Source organism: Stegostoma tigrinum, chromosome 20 (genome assembly GCF_030684315.1).
Source record: "Stegostoma tigrinum isolate sSteTig4 chromosome 20, sSteTig4.hap1, whole genome shotgun sequence".
Lineage (NCBI taxonomy): Eukaryota > Metazoa > Chordata > Chondrichthyes > Orectolobiformes > Stegostomatidae > Stegostoma > Stegostoma tigrinum.
The window spans coordinates 20343362-20362476 of record NC_081373.1 but is presented as its reverse complement, the minus strand read 5'-3'; the positions used below and the strand labels follow the sequence as shown (position 1 = coordinate 20362476).

Genomic DNA, 19115 nt, shown 5'->3' with positions numbered 1-19115 from the left:
TAAATGCCAAAAACCAATTAAAATTAAACCCGATAGTTTTGACAACATAGAACGAATCCTATTGTAAGAAATATTGATATGTCATCAAAGGTATAAAAGAAGGGCACGGTTGGAAAAAGCTGGAAAGCTAACTGCCACCCGCCAGGATGAATAGCCCTCAGCTCGCAAGGGAGAATGGCTGGCTGTCACAGTCTCCTCTATGTATTAGAGGAAAGCACCATCTAAATAACAAATGGCACCCACAGCACAACTGGTTAGTTGTCCTGACAAAAGAATTGATGGAGAAAGCATTCCTGATAGAAGAATCGACAAGATTCCAGAAGACATGTAACCTGGCTGTAATTTTGAATGACTAAATTCTTATATATGTGTGGGATGTGTATTTAGTTAAACAGCATACCAGTAGAATCTTGCTTTATTCAGGACTAGTTAGTAGATATGTGATTTATTCAGTTTGTTAATAGTTTAGTTAATTTGTTCACTGTTAGAGTTAGATAAATAAATTGTTACATGTTGATTTTAAAATGAGTGTCAGGGATTTATTTTATTTAACCACTACAAGTTACTGAAAGGCACGTTACACCACTTATCATATGCCTTTGACAGACTATATGCTGAGGTGTTCCCGTGTGTGTGTTTTGGCTTTAGTTCTCAGAGTTGGGGTCAACCTCTGCTTTAGAATAGAATTCATAGAATCCCTACAGTGTGTAAACAAGCCCTTCGACCCAGCAAGTCCACATTGACCCTCAGAGCATCCCACCCAGACCCATTCACCTATAACCCAACTAATCTACAGATCCCTGAACACTATGGGCAATTTAGCATAGCCAATCCACTTAGTCTGCACATCTTTGGACCGTGGGAGGAAACTGGAGCATTTAGAGGAAGCCCACGCGAACATGGGAGAACGTGCAAACTCCACAGACAGTTGCCCAGCAGTGGAATCAAACCTGGGTCCCTGGCGCTGTGAGGCAGCAGTACTAACCACTGGGCCACCATGCCGCCCTTTTTATAACAATATCAATAATAATTAATTATTCAAGATAACAAGTAGACATATGAACTATTACACAGTTCAGGTGTACATAGTGCAGTACATTTTTTTTAAAACAGTGATGTTAAGTCAGGTTATACACACTTGGAGGCAGTGGGTAAGTCAGCCTTCATAAAAACAGAAAAACCCAATTTCAGCTGTATAAATAAAATTGTTCCACGTTTTCATTCTTGCAAACAGTATTTAGGGTTTTTCTCATTGTTGCAGATACCTGAATCTTCCTAATTGTTTCAACCAGCAACAGAATCATGTTAACAAACACCAAATTCTGGGAAAATTCAGTGAGTCTGGCAGCATATGTAGAGAGAGAAACAGAATTAACCTTTGTGGTTTGTCTGTTTTGTTCTAGATTTCCAGCATCTGCTGTATTTTGCCTTTAACAGAATAATCTTATTCAGTTTAGTCTTTTAGAAAAAAAGATGAAGGGTAATAGCAAAATTTTAGCACACAAATTAATACACCTGTAGAACAATTGGAACATTAGTCAAATAGCAGCACCTGAGATCAGGTGCAAACTTTGGTATAAACTAGGTTTAATATTTATTAATATGAATGCAAGTTGGTAACTTTACATATTATGTTATCTGTACAGCAAAGTGTATATTAACTAGAAAATCCAATTAAGTTTGGAGATATTAACATTTTAAGTGAAATGTTATTTTTCCTTGCAATGTATTTTCCTCACAGTCAATGCATAGAATATCAATTCAGAAAACAATGATACAGCAAGTAATTTAAAAGTGACAAATTGCTGATTTTCATTGTAAAATCTGTCTGAAAAATTACAATTTAAATTTGCTATTTGATATGCTCTTGGATGTTGTGGAGATTTCCATATAAAAAAGGTAGCAATTTGGCCAAATAGATCTAGGCTATAATAGTAAGCTATGCTACTTGGTTGGACCGGTCATGGACAGAAACTTTTCCACTTTCTGGAAATTCAGAGGCAACCCTACTTGATATGATGTGGAAGCCCAACCAGATTTTACAATCTTCAGTCAATTGACTGCCTGCAGTTGGAGCTTCTGCACTTTAAGAAAGGACCTTCAGCCTTAACAGTTGCCAGTCAGATTGACAAGCAACTTCTTCAGTCCCAGAAGTACTACTGGCAACAGTCGCCACTCTACATTCTGCAACAAGCCCAAACAAGCCAGAACGCAGAACATAAAATACAAGTGGCAATCAGGCTAGGCCTCTAAATGTTCTTTGATCAGCTATTTATGATCCTCAACTTGTCTAATGGCAGGCTATCAGGCACTTTTCCTGTCACTGGCAAAATGACAGCAGCAGTAGGAATACATATCTAACTCCAAGTCTCATCCCCACCACTCTTAGCCTATTACAATGATCTCTGAAAGTTGACAATTTGGAAGGGTAACGGAACAGGCAAGCAAAAAAAGGGAAATCTCAGCTGACCAAGAGGAAGTCCATAGAAAACAGAGGCCAGCAGATCATTAATCTTCTCAACCCACCATCTTCTTCTGCAGGAAATGCAATGGACACTATCAAGTCAGACAACACCAGGCAGTCTGAAGCCGAGTTGGCCATCATGGTGCAAATCATCATTGATATGACAGAAGGCTGCCACACAAAACAAAAATGAGCATGTTGGAGCTAGTGAATTAAATTCAGTATGGACGTGTTTGTCTAATTTGATTCAGTCTTCTCCTTGAATGTTGATGAGAGGGTACTGTGATTGATTTTGAATGTGAACTGTCAAAATGTGTTTGACAAGTACCACATAATTGATTTGCCCACAAAACTAAAACCCTTGGGATTAAGGAAAGTGGCAATGTGGATAAAAATGTGCAAGACAGAAACAGAGTTGTGGTGAATTGATGCTTTTTCAGGCTGGAGGTTACATCTCAACTGGTGCATTGTTACTCAGAATAAAACATAGTTTAGAAATTAGAAGGGATTTGTTGGTATGGTAACAACGATAAGAAATTTAAGTGATGTAGAGAGGCTGAAGAAGGGGAGTTGTCCTTTAAGCAGAGAAGGGTAAGTGGAGATTTGATACAAGTGTTCAAAATCATGTACAGTTATGATAAGACTAATTAATGAGAAACAGTTTCCACTAGCAGAATGGTCGATACCTAGTGGACTCAGATCAGAAGTCAGTAGCAAAAGAACTGGATACAACATGAAAAGTCTTTAATTTGGTATGTATAGTGAGCATGTGGAAGATTTTTTAAAAAAATATATATTATTTCATGGGATTTTAAATATCGCTGGCAAGGGCAGCAACTGTTATTCATCGCGAGTACCCTTAAGAAGGTCTTGACAAGGCTGCTTCTTGGTCTGCTGTAGTCTTTCTCACGTTTGGATGACTACAGCGCTGTTGGAAGGAACATAGAAGCACTGGAGAGAGTACCAAGATGATAAGTGTAATGTGGGGTATACATTTCAGGAAAGAATTGACAACTGTGTCTCTTTTCTATTGAGGAAAGAAGGCGGATGGATGACCTAATCTTATAAAACGTATTCATACAATGGATACAGAGAAAATTTCTCCTCTGTTGGGGAGGACTATAACTGGAGACCACCAGTAGGGAATTCAGAAGAAACTTCTATACCAAAGAATGTTGAGAATGTAGAAATCTCTGCTGCCAGAAATGCTTAAAGAGAATTATGTACATGCTTTTAGGGAAATGCTCAACAAGCATTTAAGGAAAAGATAATGTGACTGTGGTACTCTTTTTCTCTCTCCCTATTCCATTGGGTTGTTAATGTCCATGCTTTATAGAACATAGAACATTATAGCACAGTACAGGCCCTTCAGCCCTCGATGTTGTGCCGACCTGTCATACGGATCTGAAACCCATCTAACCTACACTATTCCATGTATATCCATATGCTTGTCCAATGATGACTCAAATGTACTTAAAGCTGGCGAATCTACTACCATTGCAGGCAAAGCGTTCCATTCCCTTACTACTCTGAGTAAAGAAACTACCTCTAACATCTGTCCTATATCTTTCACCCCTCAATTTAAAGCTATGCCCCCTCGTGCTCGCCATCACCATCCTAGGAAAAAGGCTCTCCCTATCCACCCTATCTAACCCTCTGATTGCTTTATATGTCTCAATTAAGTCACCTCTCAACCACCTTCTCTCTAACGAAAACAGCCTCAAGTCCCTCAGCCTTTCCTTGTAAGACCTTCCCTCCATACCAGGCAACATCCTAGTAAATCTCCTCTGCACCCTTTCCAAAGCTTCCACATCCTTCTTATAATGTGGTGACCAGAACTGTACGCAATACTCCAAGTGCGGTCGCACCAGAGTTTTGCACAGCTGCAGCATAACCTCTTGGTTCCAGAACTCGATCCCTCTATTAATAAAAGCTAAAACATTGTATGCCTTCTTAACAGCCCTGTCAACCTGGGTGGCAACTTTCAAAGATCTGTGTACATGGACACTGAGATCTCTCTGCTCATGTACACTACCAAGAATCTTACCATTAGCCCAGTACTTTGCCTTCCGGTTACTCCAACCAAAGTGCATCACCTCACACTTGTCTGCATTAAACTCCATTTGCCACCTCTCAGCCCAGCTCTGTGGTTTATCTATGTCTCTCTGTAACCTACAGCATCCTTCATCACTATCCACAACTCCACCGACCTTAGTGTCATCTGCAAATTTACTAACCCATCCTTCTACGCCCTCATCCAGGTCACTTATAAAAGTGACAAACAGCAGTGGACCCAACACCGATCCTTGCGGTACACAACTAGTAACTGGTCTCCAGGATGAACATTTCCCATCAACTACCACCCTCTGTCTTCTTTCAGCAAGCCAATTTCCGATCCAAACTGCTATGTCTCCCACAATCGCATTCCTCTGCATTTTGTACAATAGCCTACTGTGGGGAACCTTCTCGAACACCTTGCTGAAATCCATATACACCACATCATCCGGTTTACTCTCATCTACCCATTTGGTCATGGTGGTAGTGGATTTAGATAAGTAAATATGGTAGGAAACTTGAATGTTGCACAAACGTGGTATCGACTGATTCAGCTGGATAGATTGCGCGTCTGCGCAGTCTCATGAATTGTTAAGGTGTGGAAATGAACCACCTGAAAGGATAATGGAAACTGATGCAATTTCAAAAGGTAATTGAATAAATGTTCGAAAGGAACATTTACAGAGATATGGGGAAAAAGCCATCTGGGACAAATTGGATAGCTCTACAAACAGCCAGCAGGGGCATAATGGACCAAATGCCCTCTATCTCTGCTATATCGTTCAGGAATATTGTAATAAATCAGGTTGGAGCAGCTGCATTTTTCCCATTTGACCCAAGGACTCTATGATGATAAAACATCGGAATCATGTAATTTTAGTTAATAATATATTCATACTATCAGTGGTTTCCAAACAGAATCAGTCATTTTTGCTACCAGAATTATTTGGTACCAGAGAAAATCAAATGCTGTGTAGGTATTATACCAAACATCATTGGTTTGTGTGGTACACTTGGCCTATGGTCATCTACATGCTGGTCGAAGGTGACATCATCCTAAAATACCTTTTGTGTCACATTCCACACTTGCTATTATCAGCCATTGTCTCTAATTTATTGTCTGACATTTAGTTTTAACGGACAGAAATATCTTCAACTTAATACAAGATAGCAGCACATGTATCATGGATAATATATTACCAAGAATGGAGCATTGGCTAACTAAGAGAAAACAAACAGGCATGATAAATAGATTATTTTGCACAGTGGCAAACTGCAACTTGTGTGGTGTCACAGGGCTCACAGCTGGAGCCTTAACTACTTACAATCTAATTAATGACTTGGTTGTAAGGACTTAGTGTATTTCAGCCACATTTTCTGATAATGCAAAGATAGATAAGAAAGCTAGTTAAGAGAAGATAAACAGACAAAAAGCTTATGACAATCTTTTAAACAGTAATACTTTAGGAAGCTTAGAGTGGATAAGAAGAATAGAGGTGAAGTGTAAACAGAAATCAAGAAAGTAAAAGGCAATATCATATAATATTGGCCAGCAAAATTATGGAAAATCCAAAGATGTTTTATTAGTCTCAGAAAATAAGGAGGTTAAGAAAAAGGTTACACCTATCAGGATGTACATAGTACTTGTGGGTGCAGAGATAGAGAATTGTGGAATCATAGAGGTTATACATGACAAAAGAAAGAGGCCTTTTTGCCCATCATGTCTGTGCCAGACATCGAATATCCAAACATCCAAAGGCCTCAAAACAGAATTCACTAGCTTCAAAATATCCCCACCCCCCTCCCCAACATCCTCATCCCATGTCAAGCCCTCCCTCTCATTCCCACATCCTTGACCTGACACAACTTGTCCATCTTCCTTCTCACATACCCACCTTACCCATCTCCACAACCCTCTACCTGCATTTACCTATCACCACCCCACCTACCTTTACTCAGCCTCGCCCCCTTCATTTATTGCTGAGCTCCCTTCCTCCTTCAAAGTCCTGATGAAGGGACCCAACCCAAAACATTGACTTTCTTGCTCCTTTGATGCAGCTTGACCTGACATGTTCCTCCAGCTCCACACCTGTACCAGTTCCATCTATTCTAATCTCATTTTTTTAGCACTTGGCTGTTAGCTTTGTATACAGTGACGTTTCAACAGTTCACCCAAGTATTTCTGAAATATCTGTTACTTCCCACCTCTTCCACTGTTTTGAATTGTGTGTTCCAGATGTTCACAACCCTCTGTTTGAACAGATTTTTCATCAAATTCCCTCTAAACCTCCTGGTTCATATCTTTAAACTTTGTTCCCGGATGTTGACCCATCTACTAAGGCAAAGGTTTCTCCCCAGCTATTCTGTTAAATGCCCTCAGAACTTTATATGCTTCCATCAGATCCTACTTTAGCAGACCTCTGTTCTAACAAAAACAAAAACAATCTTAGACTCTCTGGCCTCTTTTCACAGCTGCATCACTCCAGCCCAGTCAACATCCCTACTGTACAAATCTCTACTGTGCCTTCTCCAAAGCAATTGCATCCAGCCTATGGAGTGGCAACCAAACTGCATTCGGTGTTCTATCTAGTAATATATACAGCCCAATATCCTGTAAGTCGTCTTCATCTTATCCACCAGTCCGTATATTGTCATGGATTCATGGACGTACACATCTAAAGGCCGTCTAATTATCTGTATTTCTTGGTGTCTTAACCATTCAATTCGTACTCCCTTGCCTTGTTCGTCCTCTCAAAATGCATCACCTGATATTTTGCAGGATTAAGTTCAATTTATCACTTCAATTGATCAGCCCGTATACAGTCCTGCAGTCCGAGGCTTTCCTCCTCGCTATTTATCACACCACCAATTTTCATGTCATCTGCAAGCTTACAGATCATAATTCCTGCGTACATGTCTAGATCATTGATGTACACAATAAACAGCAAGGGGCCTAGCACTGAAACCTGTCCTATGCCACTGCACACTGGATTTCAGCTACAAAAACACCCTTTGAACATCATTCTCTGCTTCTTGCCATGATGCTGATTTTGGATCCATTTTTGCAAAATTGCACTGGATCCCATGAGGTCTTAACTTCTTACCCAGTTTGTCTTGTGAAACCTTGTCAAGACCCTTGCTGTTGTGAATTGCTTTGGGACCTCTGCCATGATAAAAATGCAATCTACACCTTTAAATTGTTCTAAAATACTGAATGTACACAAACTTATTTTTAAGTCTGCTATTCAACATTCTCATACAGATATTCAGTTCCACACATTGTTATAATACTAGCTGATGGTAGCACTTCTAACGGTATGGATCTTCTCTTCTGAACTGGACATACTTGTGGCCTCCAGCCGTTGCATTCATCATGCCATTGGTCTTAAATCTGATCTCTTCAGCCAGAATCTCACCAGGTGGCTTGCTTAGTCATTTTGCTTAAGTCACGAGGTTTCTTGGAAATGCTGTTTTGACACAAATTCCACATAGGGCTTCTAAGCCTTGCACAAAATAGACACTTTTGCAGAACTGAAAACCAGAAGCCCATTTACCTCCACTTTAGAGCCCAAATTGCCAAATAGTAACACATTGTAAAACAACATGTATGCAAAGATTGGTCAGAAATTCGCTGGAAACATCTGACACCCTAGAATCAACTGGATCCTAACAACTGCTGTGTTTTCCACTATCTTCCTACCACCAAAAGAGTATATGAACATTGATTAGGGTCTTGCCAAAATAAGATTTCAAGGCAGAGATGCAAAAAGAGCGCTGAAACAGGAAATTTTACTGGTCTTTTTGCAGTCTTTGGAAGAACCAACAAATTAATAAAATTCATAAAACAAATTTCTGAAAAAAAAACTTAGAAATAATTGAAAGCTGGCCTAAATATAATTAAAATAAACACCAATGCAACACTGGAAATGGTAACTTTATTCATTTAAAAAATGGTCTATTATATAAAATTTGGACAATTGAAGCATAAAACAGCTGACTACTTTCATAATTTTCTAGCCCTTCCTGAAAATCTGTGTTCTGATGGAAAAAGAGAATGGAATAAGTGATGTGAAATAGAGGCATGCTGTGAAAGCTTTTCATCATGCAGACACAAGAATACCAAACTTCAAAAAGATCAACAAAAAATACAGCATGGATCAGCCATGATCCTACTGAATGGCAGAGGAGGCTCAACAGGCTGAAGGGTCTACTTCTGTTCCTTTTTATTATGGTGTTATAGTCTTGTGGGAAAATGTCAGAATGTGTTCTGTGATTGGTTGAGGTGTTGCCATGGGGAATTCACTATGATAGTCATTAGCCAAGCTTTTGTTTAAATTCAAAAAGGCAAGTTGGTTCAGATTCATCAAGACATTGTGCTGCACCAAGGAAACAATTGTTCCCCCATACTTCTGTTTAACTGAAAAAAGACGCAATGCATATTCTGTTTGCAGTGGACAGGGTGTTGCATATGAAATTGCAGGACACACAATGACTTGTCTGATTTCCATATGCAGCAGAAAGGTGCAGTGGCATTTCAAGGCCTCAAGGCCAATCATATTTGTCTGAAAGTTTGGTTAAGGAGCTGGAATAGGCATCTTCAAAAAATGGGATTATATTTAAACAAAAGATTTACCGTTCGTAATGACGGGTTCAAATTCATACCGATTGGATCACCGTTAACTATAAATACACATCCTTGCTTAAAAACATGTTACAAAAAATTGTTAGACATGTGTAAGACTAATAGCTGCATGGTGATATTTATGATATTTATGATTCATTCTCATGAATCCTTGCATTCGCATATGTAAAGATTGCCTTATCTCGCAAAAGTGACAATCCTTTATGCCCATCTTAATAATGACTGGTTCTGCACAACATGAATTGGTCAAATGGTTGATGAAATTGCTACAACCAGTTTTTGAGCAACTTTCCCACAAGCACAATGAAGAATTCTTTCACATTGCAAAGACTACGCAAGACCTGCATATTGATAGCTATGTTCGTATGTTGTTATGACATGGAACATAGAATAATACAGTGCAGAACAGGCCCTTCGACCCTCGATGTTGCTCCGACCTGTGAACTAATCTAAGCCCATCCCCCTACACTATTCCATTATCATTCAAATGCTTATCCAAGGACTGTTTAAATGCCCCTAATGTGGCTGAGCTACATTGGCAGGCAGGGCGTTTCACGCCCTTACCACTCTCCGAGTAAAGAACCTGCCTCTGACATCTGTCTTAAATCTATCAGCCCTCAATTTGTAGCTATGCCCCCTCGTACAAGCTGACACCATCATCCTCGGAAAAGGACTCTCACTGTCCACCCTATCTAATCCTCTGATCATGGAGAGCCTATTAAGGAAAGAACTGTTGAAGGAAGCCATTGAAATTTGTGCTGTGCCACTATTTCATGGTAATCCAGTTACAATCCTGTCGTCAGAATCTCTATTCATTGAATTATGCATTTAATTTCTTGCAGGGTTGAAATCAGCATTAACAATGCCATATCCCAAGTAGATGATGTTATCACTGGAATCCCTCTAGACTCAATTCTTGGCAACATTTTCATTAGTTTCCTTGAGAAAGGTGGTGTTAACAGAATGATCCCTAATCTCCTATCCCTTGCATGGTTGCAAAATGTAAATGGTAGGTAAATTTGCTAGACTCGATCCTGTAAGGGCATGCAAGAATTTTCTTACACCCATTAATTGGCTGTAATCTAACCTGTGCTCAAATTTACCCTGAAATTAGAGCAGTCAAACATGTCCAATTTCCTTGATTTGCCAGTTGAACAATCCACTAATGAATTCAATATTACTTTTGACCTTCAGTAAGCCTGCCTTCACTGGTCATTGTATGTACAGGACCTGCTACAGCAATATGTGTTACAGTACTGATCTTACCAACAAATTTGTAAATAGGGCCTAAGACACTTGCTCACCATGAAACCAAAGTAGTTTGCTATCTGTGGGATATTGGCCACTTCAAGGAGATCATTGATTGAAGTGTATTGTGCAAACTTGTGAAAAACCTAAGACTGTCCCATCTGGTCCTAAAAAAGTGTCGAATGTAACTCACTAGGAGGAAAGTGATGGCCTCGTGTTATAATCGCTGGACTATTGAGCCAGAGACCCAGACAATGTTCTGGGGAGAGACAATAGGAACTGCAGATGCTAGAGAATCCGAGATATCAAAGTGTGGAGCTGGAATGAACACAGCAGGCCAAGCAGCATCTTAGGAGCAGGAAAGCTGATGTTTCAGGCCTAGACCCTTGTTCTGGGGACCTGGGTTTTAATCCCACCATGGCAGATGATGGAATTTGAATTCAATAAAATATCTGAAATTAAGAATCTAATGATGGCTGTGAATCTGTAGTCGATTGTTGGAAAAACAAAAACCCATCTGGTTCACTAATGTCCTTTAGAGAAGGAAACTGCCATCCTCACCTGGTCTGGCCTACATGTTACTCCACCCACAGCAATGTGGTTGACTCTCAACTGCCCTCTGGGCAATTTATGAATGGACAATAAATGCTGCCTAGCCAGCGATGCCCTCATCCTGTGAATGAATAAAGAATAAAGAAATACCGTCATGAATCATGTCTCGAGTATTTGAGTGACAGCTAAATCTAGCAGATTCATGCTCCTACAATGCAGTAGCAATATGATTGGTATTCTTTGTCAACTGGATGTTGCCTTCATGGCAAAAACATGTTCTAACTACTACACAAATGAGGAATGTTGTACATCAATATCAGTGCCAGTGTTAATGCTAGATATATCGGACATGTACCCCAAGTATTTGTCAGAGATAATAGGAACTGCAGATGCTGCAGAATCCAAGATAACAAAGTGTGAAGCTGGAGGAACACAGCAGGCCAAGCAGCATCTCAGGAGCACAAAAGCTGACGTTTCGGACCTAGTCCCTTCATCAGAGAGGGAGATGGGGAGAGGGTTCTGAAATAAATAGGGAGAGGGGGAGGCGGACCGAAGATGGAGAGAAAAGAAGATAGGTGGAGAGGAGAGTATGGGTGTGGAGGTAGGGAGGGGATAGGTCAGTCCAGGGAGGGCGGACAGGTCAAGGAGGCGGGATGAGGTTAGTAGGCAGGAAATGGAGGTGCGGCTTGAGGTGGGAGCAGGGGATAGGTTAGAGGAAGAACAGGTTAGGGAGGCGGGGACAAGCTGGGCTGGTTTTGGGATACAGTGGCGGGGGGGGGAGAAGAGAAGGGGAGATTTTGAAGCTTGTGAAGTCCACATTGATACCATTGGGCTGCAGGGTTCCCAAGTGGAATATGAGTTGCTGTTCCTGCAACCTTCGGGTGGCATCATTGTGGCACTGCAGGAGGGCCATGATGTACATGTCGTCTAAGGAATGGGAGGGGGAGTTAAAATGGTTCGTGACTGGGAGGTGCAGTTATTTATTGCGAACCGAGCGGAGGTGTTCTGCAAAGCGGTCCCCAAGCCTCCGCTTGGTTTCCCCAATGTAGAGGAAGCCACATCGGGTACAGTGGATGCAGTATACCACATTGGCAGATGTGCAGGTGAACATCTGCTTGCTATGGAAAGTCATCTTGGAGCTTGGGATGGGGGTGAGGGAGGTGGTGTGGGGGCAAGTGTAGCACTTCCTGCGGTTGCAGGGGAAGGTGCTGAGTGTGGTGGGGTTGGAGAGGACCGTGGAGCGGACAAGGGAGTCACAGAGAGAGTGGTCTCTCCGGAAGTCAGACAAAGGGTGGGGATGGAAAAATGTCTTGGGTGGTGGGGTCGGATTGTAGATGATGGAAGTGTCGGCGGATGATGCTTGTCCCCACCTCCCTAACCTGTTCTTCCTCTCACCTATCCCCTCCTCCCAACTCAAGCTGCACCTCCATTTCCTACCTACTAACCTCATCCCGCCTCCTTGACCTGTCCGTCCTCCCTGAACTGACCTATTCCCTCCCTCCCTACCTCCCCACCCATACTCTCCTCTCCACCTATCTTTTTTCTCTCAATCTTCGGTCTGCCCCCCCCCCCCCCCCTATTTATTTCAGAACCCTCTCCGATGAAGAGTCTAGGCCCGAAACGTCAGCTTTTGTGCTCCTGAGATGCTGCTTGGCCTGCTGTGTTCATCCAGCTTCACACTTTATTATCTCAAATTTTGAATTGTTTGGAGATCTTGACAGTATGTCCCTTTATCAACAATACTCAAGTTCTGCACAGCCAAACAACTGTTTGTAGAACAGAGTAACATAGCAACACTAATGCATTTAATAGCCAACCACTTTTCTGACAGCACGATAGACGATGCAAAATCCTCAATGCCTTGTCTTTTGGTACATGTAGGAATGAGTCAGTTTTCACTTAGAGGTTATAATTTTAGCCAAGAACGTGATAAATTAGCAAAAGTGAAACAAACACAAACACAAACAGTGTCTTCATTTTGAAACTTTAAAACAATTCATTCACAGGATAAGGGCTTCGCTGGCTCGGCAACATTTATTGCCCATCCCTAATTACCCTTAGGGCAGTTGCTTTGAGTCTGGAGTCACATGAATGCTAGATTGCAGTTTCCCTCCCTAAAGGGCATTAGTAAAACAAATGGATTTTTCCAACAATCAACAATCATTAGATTCATAATTCCAGATACTTATTGAACTCATTAAATTCTACCACCTGCACTAGTGGGATTCAAACCCTGGTCCCCAGTATATTATGTGGATCTCTGGATTAACAGTGCAGCAATAATACAACCAGGCCATTGCCTCCCCATTTTAAAACAGTCAATAGGTAAAGTAATATCAGAGATAATGGGAACTGCAGATGCTGGAGAATTCCAAGATAATAAAATGTGAGGCTGGATGAACACAGCAGGCCAAGCAGCATCTCAGGAGCACAATGAAGGGTCTAGGCCCGAAACGTCAGCTTTTGTGCTCCCGAGATGCTGCTTGGCCTGCTGTGTTCATCCAGCCTCACATTTTATTAATAGGTAAAGTAATCTTAATGCTATTAAATTGGTCATAACCACCAATAGAAATGGATGATGCTTTCCACCTTGTGTACTAGTCAGATATGGATTCACGTATATGGATTCTCCAAAGGACTTAATTTACTGAAACATAATCATGAACAAAAAGTAAATTTGTTTTTAGAAAGTTTAACGTGTATACAATTACACATTACTTACATTTACAAGTAATGTTGGTATTCAAGAATACACATCTGAAAAATAAGCAATAGCCAACATAGTTTTAAAAGCATGTTTCAGGAATACAAAAATACTGTACCTATATGCAGAGGACATTACAAAGTTTTGCACCTTTGTACACTGAAGTACAGTCACTGTTGCTTTGTTGATAGGCAATTTGCGCACAGCAATAGGTGACGACTGTTAAGGGCTGACCAGTCAACTGGGAGAACCATAAACGTTAACGCAGACAAGCTGACCAACGGTATGAAAAGAGCCGCCTCACTTGAAGAAATAGCACAGCACTGACAGCAACCTCGTAACCGCAAACGTGCCCATAGGGTATTGGAGGGATGACCGCTTGAGTGCTCCAGGTGAACCAGCTCGCCAGGTAGGCCCATGACGTCATGTCCGACGGGAGTTGCCTAGCAACGGCGAAAGAAGCAGCAGGCCTATCCCCCTCCCCCTTGCTGAACCGTTGTTTGTTAAAACTTTACAACCGGAGCTTTGTTGAACCAGACGAGCGTTGAAAGGATGTCTGCCGGCCCAGCTCCCCCGACTAACGGTCGCAGCCCCGAGGAAGCTCGCGACTTCTACCAGCTCAAGCAGCGCGCGGCCGAGTACTACAGGAGCAACTTGGTGCCGCAGAGGATGCAGCAAGTGCTCAACAGCATGTTTTATGACAATCCCGACGATGTTTACGGACACCTGGTGGGTATTTGGCTGTGCTGCAAGGGAGGGCGAACAGTTAAAAATGCAGAATTCCTGTTTGGTCGACGCACAGATCTGCACCAAAAGACTGCGCGGTACAAAAATGTTTTTTTAAATTCATTTGTGGGATGTGAGAAGTCACTGGCTGGTCAGCATTCATTGCCCGTCCCTAGCTGCCCTTGAGAAGGGTGGTAGTGAGCTGCCTTCTTGAGCCATTGCACTCCGCATGCTGTGGGCTGACCCAAAATACCATTAGTGAGGGAATTCCAGGTTTTTGACCCAGCGACATTGGAAGAAAGGCGATTTATGTCCAAGTCAGGATACTGACTGGCTTGGAGGGGAACTTGAAGGCGGTGGTGTTCCCATGTAACTGCTGCCCTTGTCCTTCTACATGGAAGTGATCCTCGGATGAGAAGGTGCTGTACTATTGTGTATATAGTACACACTGCTAGTACTGAGTATCAGTGGTGGAGAGAGTGAATTCTTGTGAATGTAGTGCCAATCAAGTGGGTTGCTTTGTCATGGATGGTGTCAAACGTTTTGAGTGTTGTTGGAGCTGCACCCATCCAAGCAAGAGGGTCCATCACACTCAGTTTTGTCTCTGGCAAGAAGACCCTTATTATGTTTGAGTCATTCAGATACAAACAGTCTCAGTGTCACTTGATCAAATTTCCAACGCCAAGGGCTCCACTGCCAAGCACACTCCCTGATCACTAGGTGCAGAATCCTGAACAACATTAAGACATTAGAAGGAAAAGGGGAAAAAAAGAAAACCTTTTCAGGACACCTTGGTGGCAGGGATGATAGCGTATGTGGTAGTGTACGATATATAAACTATCATATTTGGATGAATTTTGTTGTTTCTGCACTACATCTGTTTGTGCACGTCTCTGTTAGCAAATGTCGCTGTGCCATCATGAGACCTAACTTCATTCCTATGCAAGATATACCATAGATTAATGTCTGTGGTGAGAATATGCTGCAGCTTGTGGAAGCAAGAGCCACAAGATTGCAGGTTCTGCAGACTCCATTGTCCTTCTGGTCAGAATCTTATTTTATGAGGCCCTTTGTGAGCAAAAAGTGTAGGTGCTACATGAAGTGGTCAGCAATGTCTGGGGCAGGGAAGTGCGCAGAACGTGGGAAGCCAGCATATTAGGATTGCCAGGAATTTGGGGGTTGGGGATCCTCAGGACCGTGCCCCAGACAGAGTAAGGCTGTCTGTGTAGTGTTCTTGCACTCTAAAGGAGCTTGCATGGTAGGTCTTGCAGCCTTCGACTCTTTAGGGTGAGATACTCATCAAAGCCATACCAGATGTGGTCACTGTCATTTTCTTTCACATTGCATACTTTCGATATCCAACATGGTGGAAAGCAACAGCAAACACTCTTTGAACAGTGGCTTCCAGCCTCCACCTCTTACATGTAAGGGAGGTCCTGAATATCTTCTTGAAAACTCTTCATGTGAATCCCATATGCTTCGCAACTCCTCAGTCAACGACATAGGCAACTTGCTATATTGATCAAGCTATGTCAATGTCAAGTAACTAACATTTCAAAAACCTATCTAGTTCTTCTTTAAATACTTTCAATGATCTAGCTCGTACAACTGTCTGGGTTAGGGAATTCCAGTCACTCAGTACCCTCTGAAAGAAGAAATTACTTTGCAACTTGAGTTTTAACTTGTTGAGGTTTACTCACCTGAAACTTTGAGACATGGTGCACGTGTTGTGTAATCTGCTGGCACGTGGGCAGGTGTGAGATTGACATAGATTGGTCAGTACAACAAGGTGCCCATGTCCTTTACTGAGGACTGTGGACCAGGAAAGCAAGATGTTTGGCTGTGTCAGAGATAGCAGGAACTGCAGATGCTCAAGAATCTAAGATAACAAGGTGTAGAGCTGGATCAATAGAGGAGAAGATAGGTGGCGCGGAGACAGACAGGTCAAAGAGGTGAGGATGGAGCAAGTAGATATGAGTATAGGTGGCGACGTAGTGAGGGGATAGGTCAGTTCAGGGAGGATGGACAGGTCAAGGGGGTGGGATGAGGTTAGTAGGTAGGAGATGGGGGTGGAGTTGGGGTGGGAGGAGGGGATAGGTGGGAGGAAGGACAGGTTAGGGAGGCGAGGACGAGCGGGGCTGGTTTTGGGATGCAGTAGGGGGATACCATTGGGCTGCAGGGTTCCCAAGTGGAATATGAGTTGCTGTTCCTGCAACTGTTGGGTAGCATCGTTGTGGCACTGCAGGAGGCCCAGGATGGACATGTTGCCTGTAGAATGGGAGGGGGAGTTGAAATGGTTTGCGACTGGGAGTGCAGTTGTTTATTGTGAACCGAGCGTAGGTGTTCTGCAAAGCGGTCCCCAAGCCTCCTCTTGGTTTCCCTGATGTAGAGGAGGCCACAACGAGAACAGCGGATGCAGTGTACCACATTAGCAGATGTCCAGGTGAACATCTGCTTGATGTGGAAAGTTTTCTTGGGGCCTGGAATGGAAGTGAGGGGTGAGATGTAGGGGCAGGTGTAGCAGTTCCTGCAGTTACAGGGAAAAGTGCCGGGTGTGGTGGGGCTGGAGGGGAGTGTGGTGCTGACAAGGGATTCCCAGAGAAAGTGGTCTCTCCCGAAAGCAGATAAGGGTGGGGAGGGAAAAATGTCTTTGGTGGTGGAGTCGGATTGCAGTTGGCAGAAGTGTCGGAGGATGATGTGTTGGACCTGGAGGTTGGTGGTGTGGTACGTGAGGATGAGGGGGATTCTGTTTTGGTTGTTATTGAGGGGAGGGGGTGCGAGGGATGAGTTGCGGGAAATGTGGGAGACACGGTCAAGGGTGTTCTTGACCACTGAGTGGGGGAAGCTGCAGTCCTTGAAAAATGAGGACACTGAGATGTACAGGAGTGGAATGCCTCATCCTGGGAACAGGTGCGGTGGAAGCAAAGGAATTGGGAATAGGGGATGGCATTTTGCAGGTAGGTGGGTGGGAGGAGATGTATTCTAGGTAGCTGTGGGAGTCGGATATCGGTTTCCAAGTGGTTGCCAGAGATGGAGACAGAGGTCTAGAAGGTGAGGGAGGTTTTGGAGATGGTCCAAGTGAACTTGAGGTTGGGGTGGAAAGTGTTGGTGAAGTGGATGAACTCTTTGAGCTCCTTGTGGGAGCACAAGGTGGTGCTGATACAGTCATCAATATAACAGAGGAAGAGGTGGGGTTTAGGGCCAGTGTAGGTACGGAAGAGGGATTGTTCCACGTAACCTACGAAGAGGCAGGCATAGCTTGGGCCCATGCGGGTACCCATGGCCACCCCCTTTGTCTGTAGGAAGTGGGAGGAATTGAAAGAGAAGTTGTCGAGAGTGAGGATGAGTTCGGCTAAGCGGATGAGTGTGTCAGTGGAGGGGGACTGCTCTGGCCTGCGGGACAGGAAGAAGCGGAAGGCCTTTAGGCCATCTGTATGGAGAATGTAGGCGTTTATGGACTAGACGTCCATGGTAAAGATGAGGTGTTGGGGACCGGGGAATTGGAGGAGGTGGAGGGTGTGGTGGTGTCACAGACATAGGTAGGGTAACTACATTAGTAGGCATGGCAAAGATGCTGTGACTAAGAGAAAAGAAAGCAGCTCTGAGATGTTCCTTCGTCCACCCTGTGAGCTGGTTGTCAGTCCCTGAGTTCAAAAGATCCTTTTAGCAGCCATTTGGTGCTAGTCATTGGTGCATCCTTAACTGCAGATCTACGTTTCCTACATGTCCTGTAACTGGATCAGAGAGATGCCATGAGGATTTCAAAGAGTTGTCAAATATCAAAGGCCTATGTCTGTGCATAAGGGATGTGTTGTGGCTAGTGCATATGGGTTGTGCCTTGAGATGCTATTGCGAGATGAGCAGCATGGAGGCTGTTCACAGCCAGCAGCAATCTGAAGTTGCCAGGTACTCAATTTGATGAGCTAATGGGAACTGCAGGGTCGAGGCCCGAAACATCAGCTTTTGTGCTCCTGAGATGCTGCTTGGCCTGCTGTGTTCATCCAGCTCCATACTTTGTTAACTCAATTTGATGCCCATGTCAAGAATTTTCAGCATCTAGTTTCTTTTCAACAGGCATTAGGAAGGCACACTGCATATTAATGTGCAGTTAATAAGGTTACCAACAAGCAATAGTCTCCCTTGGTAGACAATTCCCATCAACCTCCAGGTCTTTCTTGAGTTGTTCCCATTGTCGAGATGTGCCAAACTGGAGTTTGCATGTAATTCTGTCATAGACTGTGATGTCTAAGAATCTGCCCATTGAATGGGAAAAGACAAATTACAAATTTTTGTGTGTTTTATCAAGTATAGTAAGTTCCTCAGTGGCAGAGGACCATGTGGCAGGAGAGTGCTGGTATTTAAAATGTTTTTTCAAACACATCTTGTCTTACATCAAACCACAAAATTTGTAGTTTATTGCTAGAAAAAAGCATATCTGATTTAAACTGACAGTTTAACTATCACAGATGAACACGTTTTAAATGTAAACGTATCTGACTAAGATCCATTTGCTATGTTTCTAATGTTGCTATTATTGGTAGTTCCTTTGTTAATGGTGTTGAACTAAGAGTTTTCTGATTCTTAAAAGATGTGCAGCTAATAAAATTGTAAAGATGCAAATTCAATAGTAGCAGGATAACTTCTTGATTCTTTGAGAGATAATTGCATTATGTGGTAACGTTGGTAATTGTGCATATCTTTTAGGTGTGTATGGTAATTTGTAA

General features: G+C 42.7%; 2 protein-coding genes across 8 annotated transcripts in view; one reads left to right on the top strand and one right to left on the bottom strand.

The window, feature by feature from the left end:
- Positions 1 to 14282, bottom strand: part of hspa12a (heat shock protein 12A) — a 250044-nt gene extending 235762 nt beyond the window's left edge. For 3 of the 4 annotated variants that reach the window (XM_059653030.1, XM_048551007.2, XM_048551008.2), the window contains exon 1: positions 13784 to 14281. The gene's annotated coding sequence lies outside the window, so the exon portion shown is untranslated. Of the gene's footprint in view, positions 1 to 13783 lie in introns of all 4 variants that reach the window. The other variant, XM_059653031.1, reaches the window with a different exon arrangement.
- The window catches only part of eno4 (enolase 4), a 261409-nt gene continuing 256166 nt past the window's right edge, over positions 13873 to 19115 (top strand). For all 4 annotated transcript variants that reach the window (XM_048551012.2, XM_048551011.2, XM_048551010.2 and 1 more), the window contains exon 1: positions 13873 to 14394. In XM_048551012.2, the coding sequence (XP_048406969.1) occupies positions 14218 to 14394 (177 nt within the window). In that variant the 5' untranslated portion in view covers positions 13873 to 14217. The remainder of the gene's footprint in view (positions 14395 to 19115) is intronic.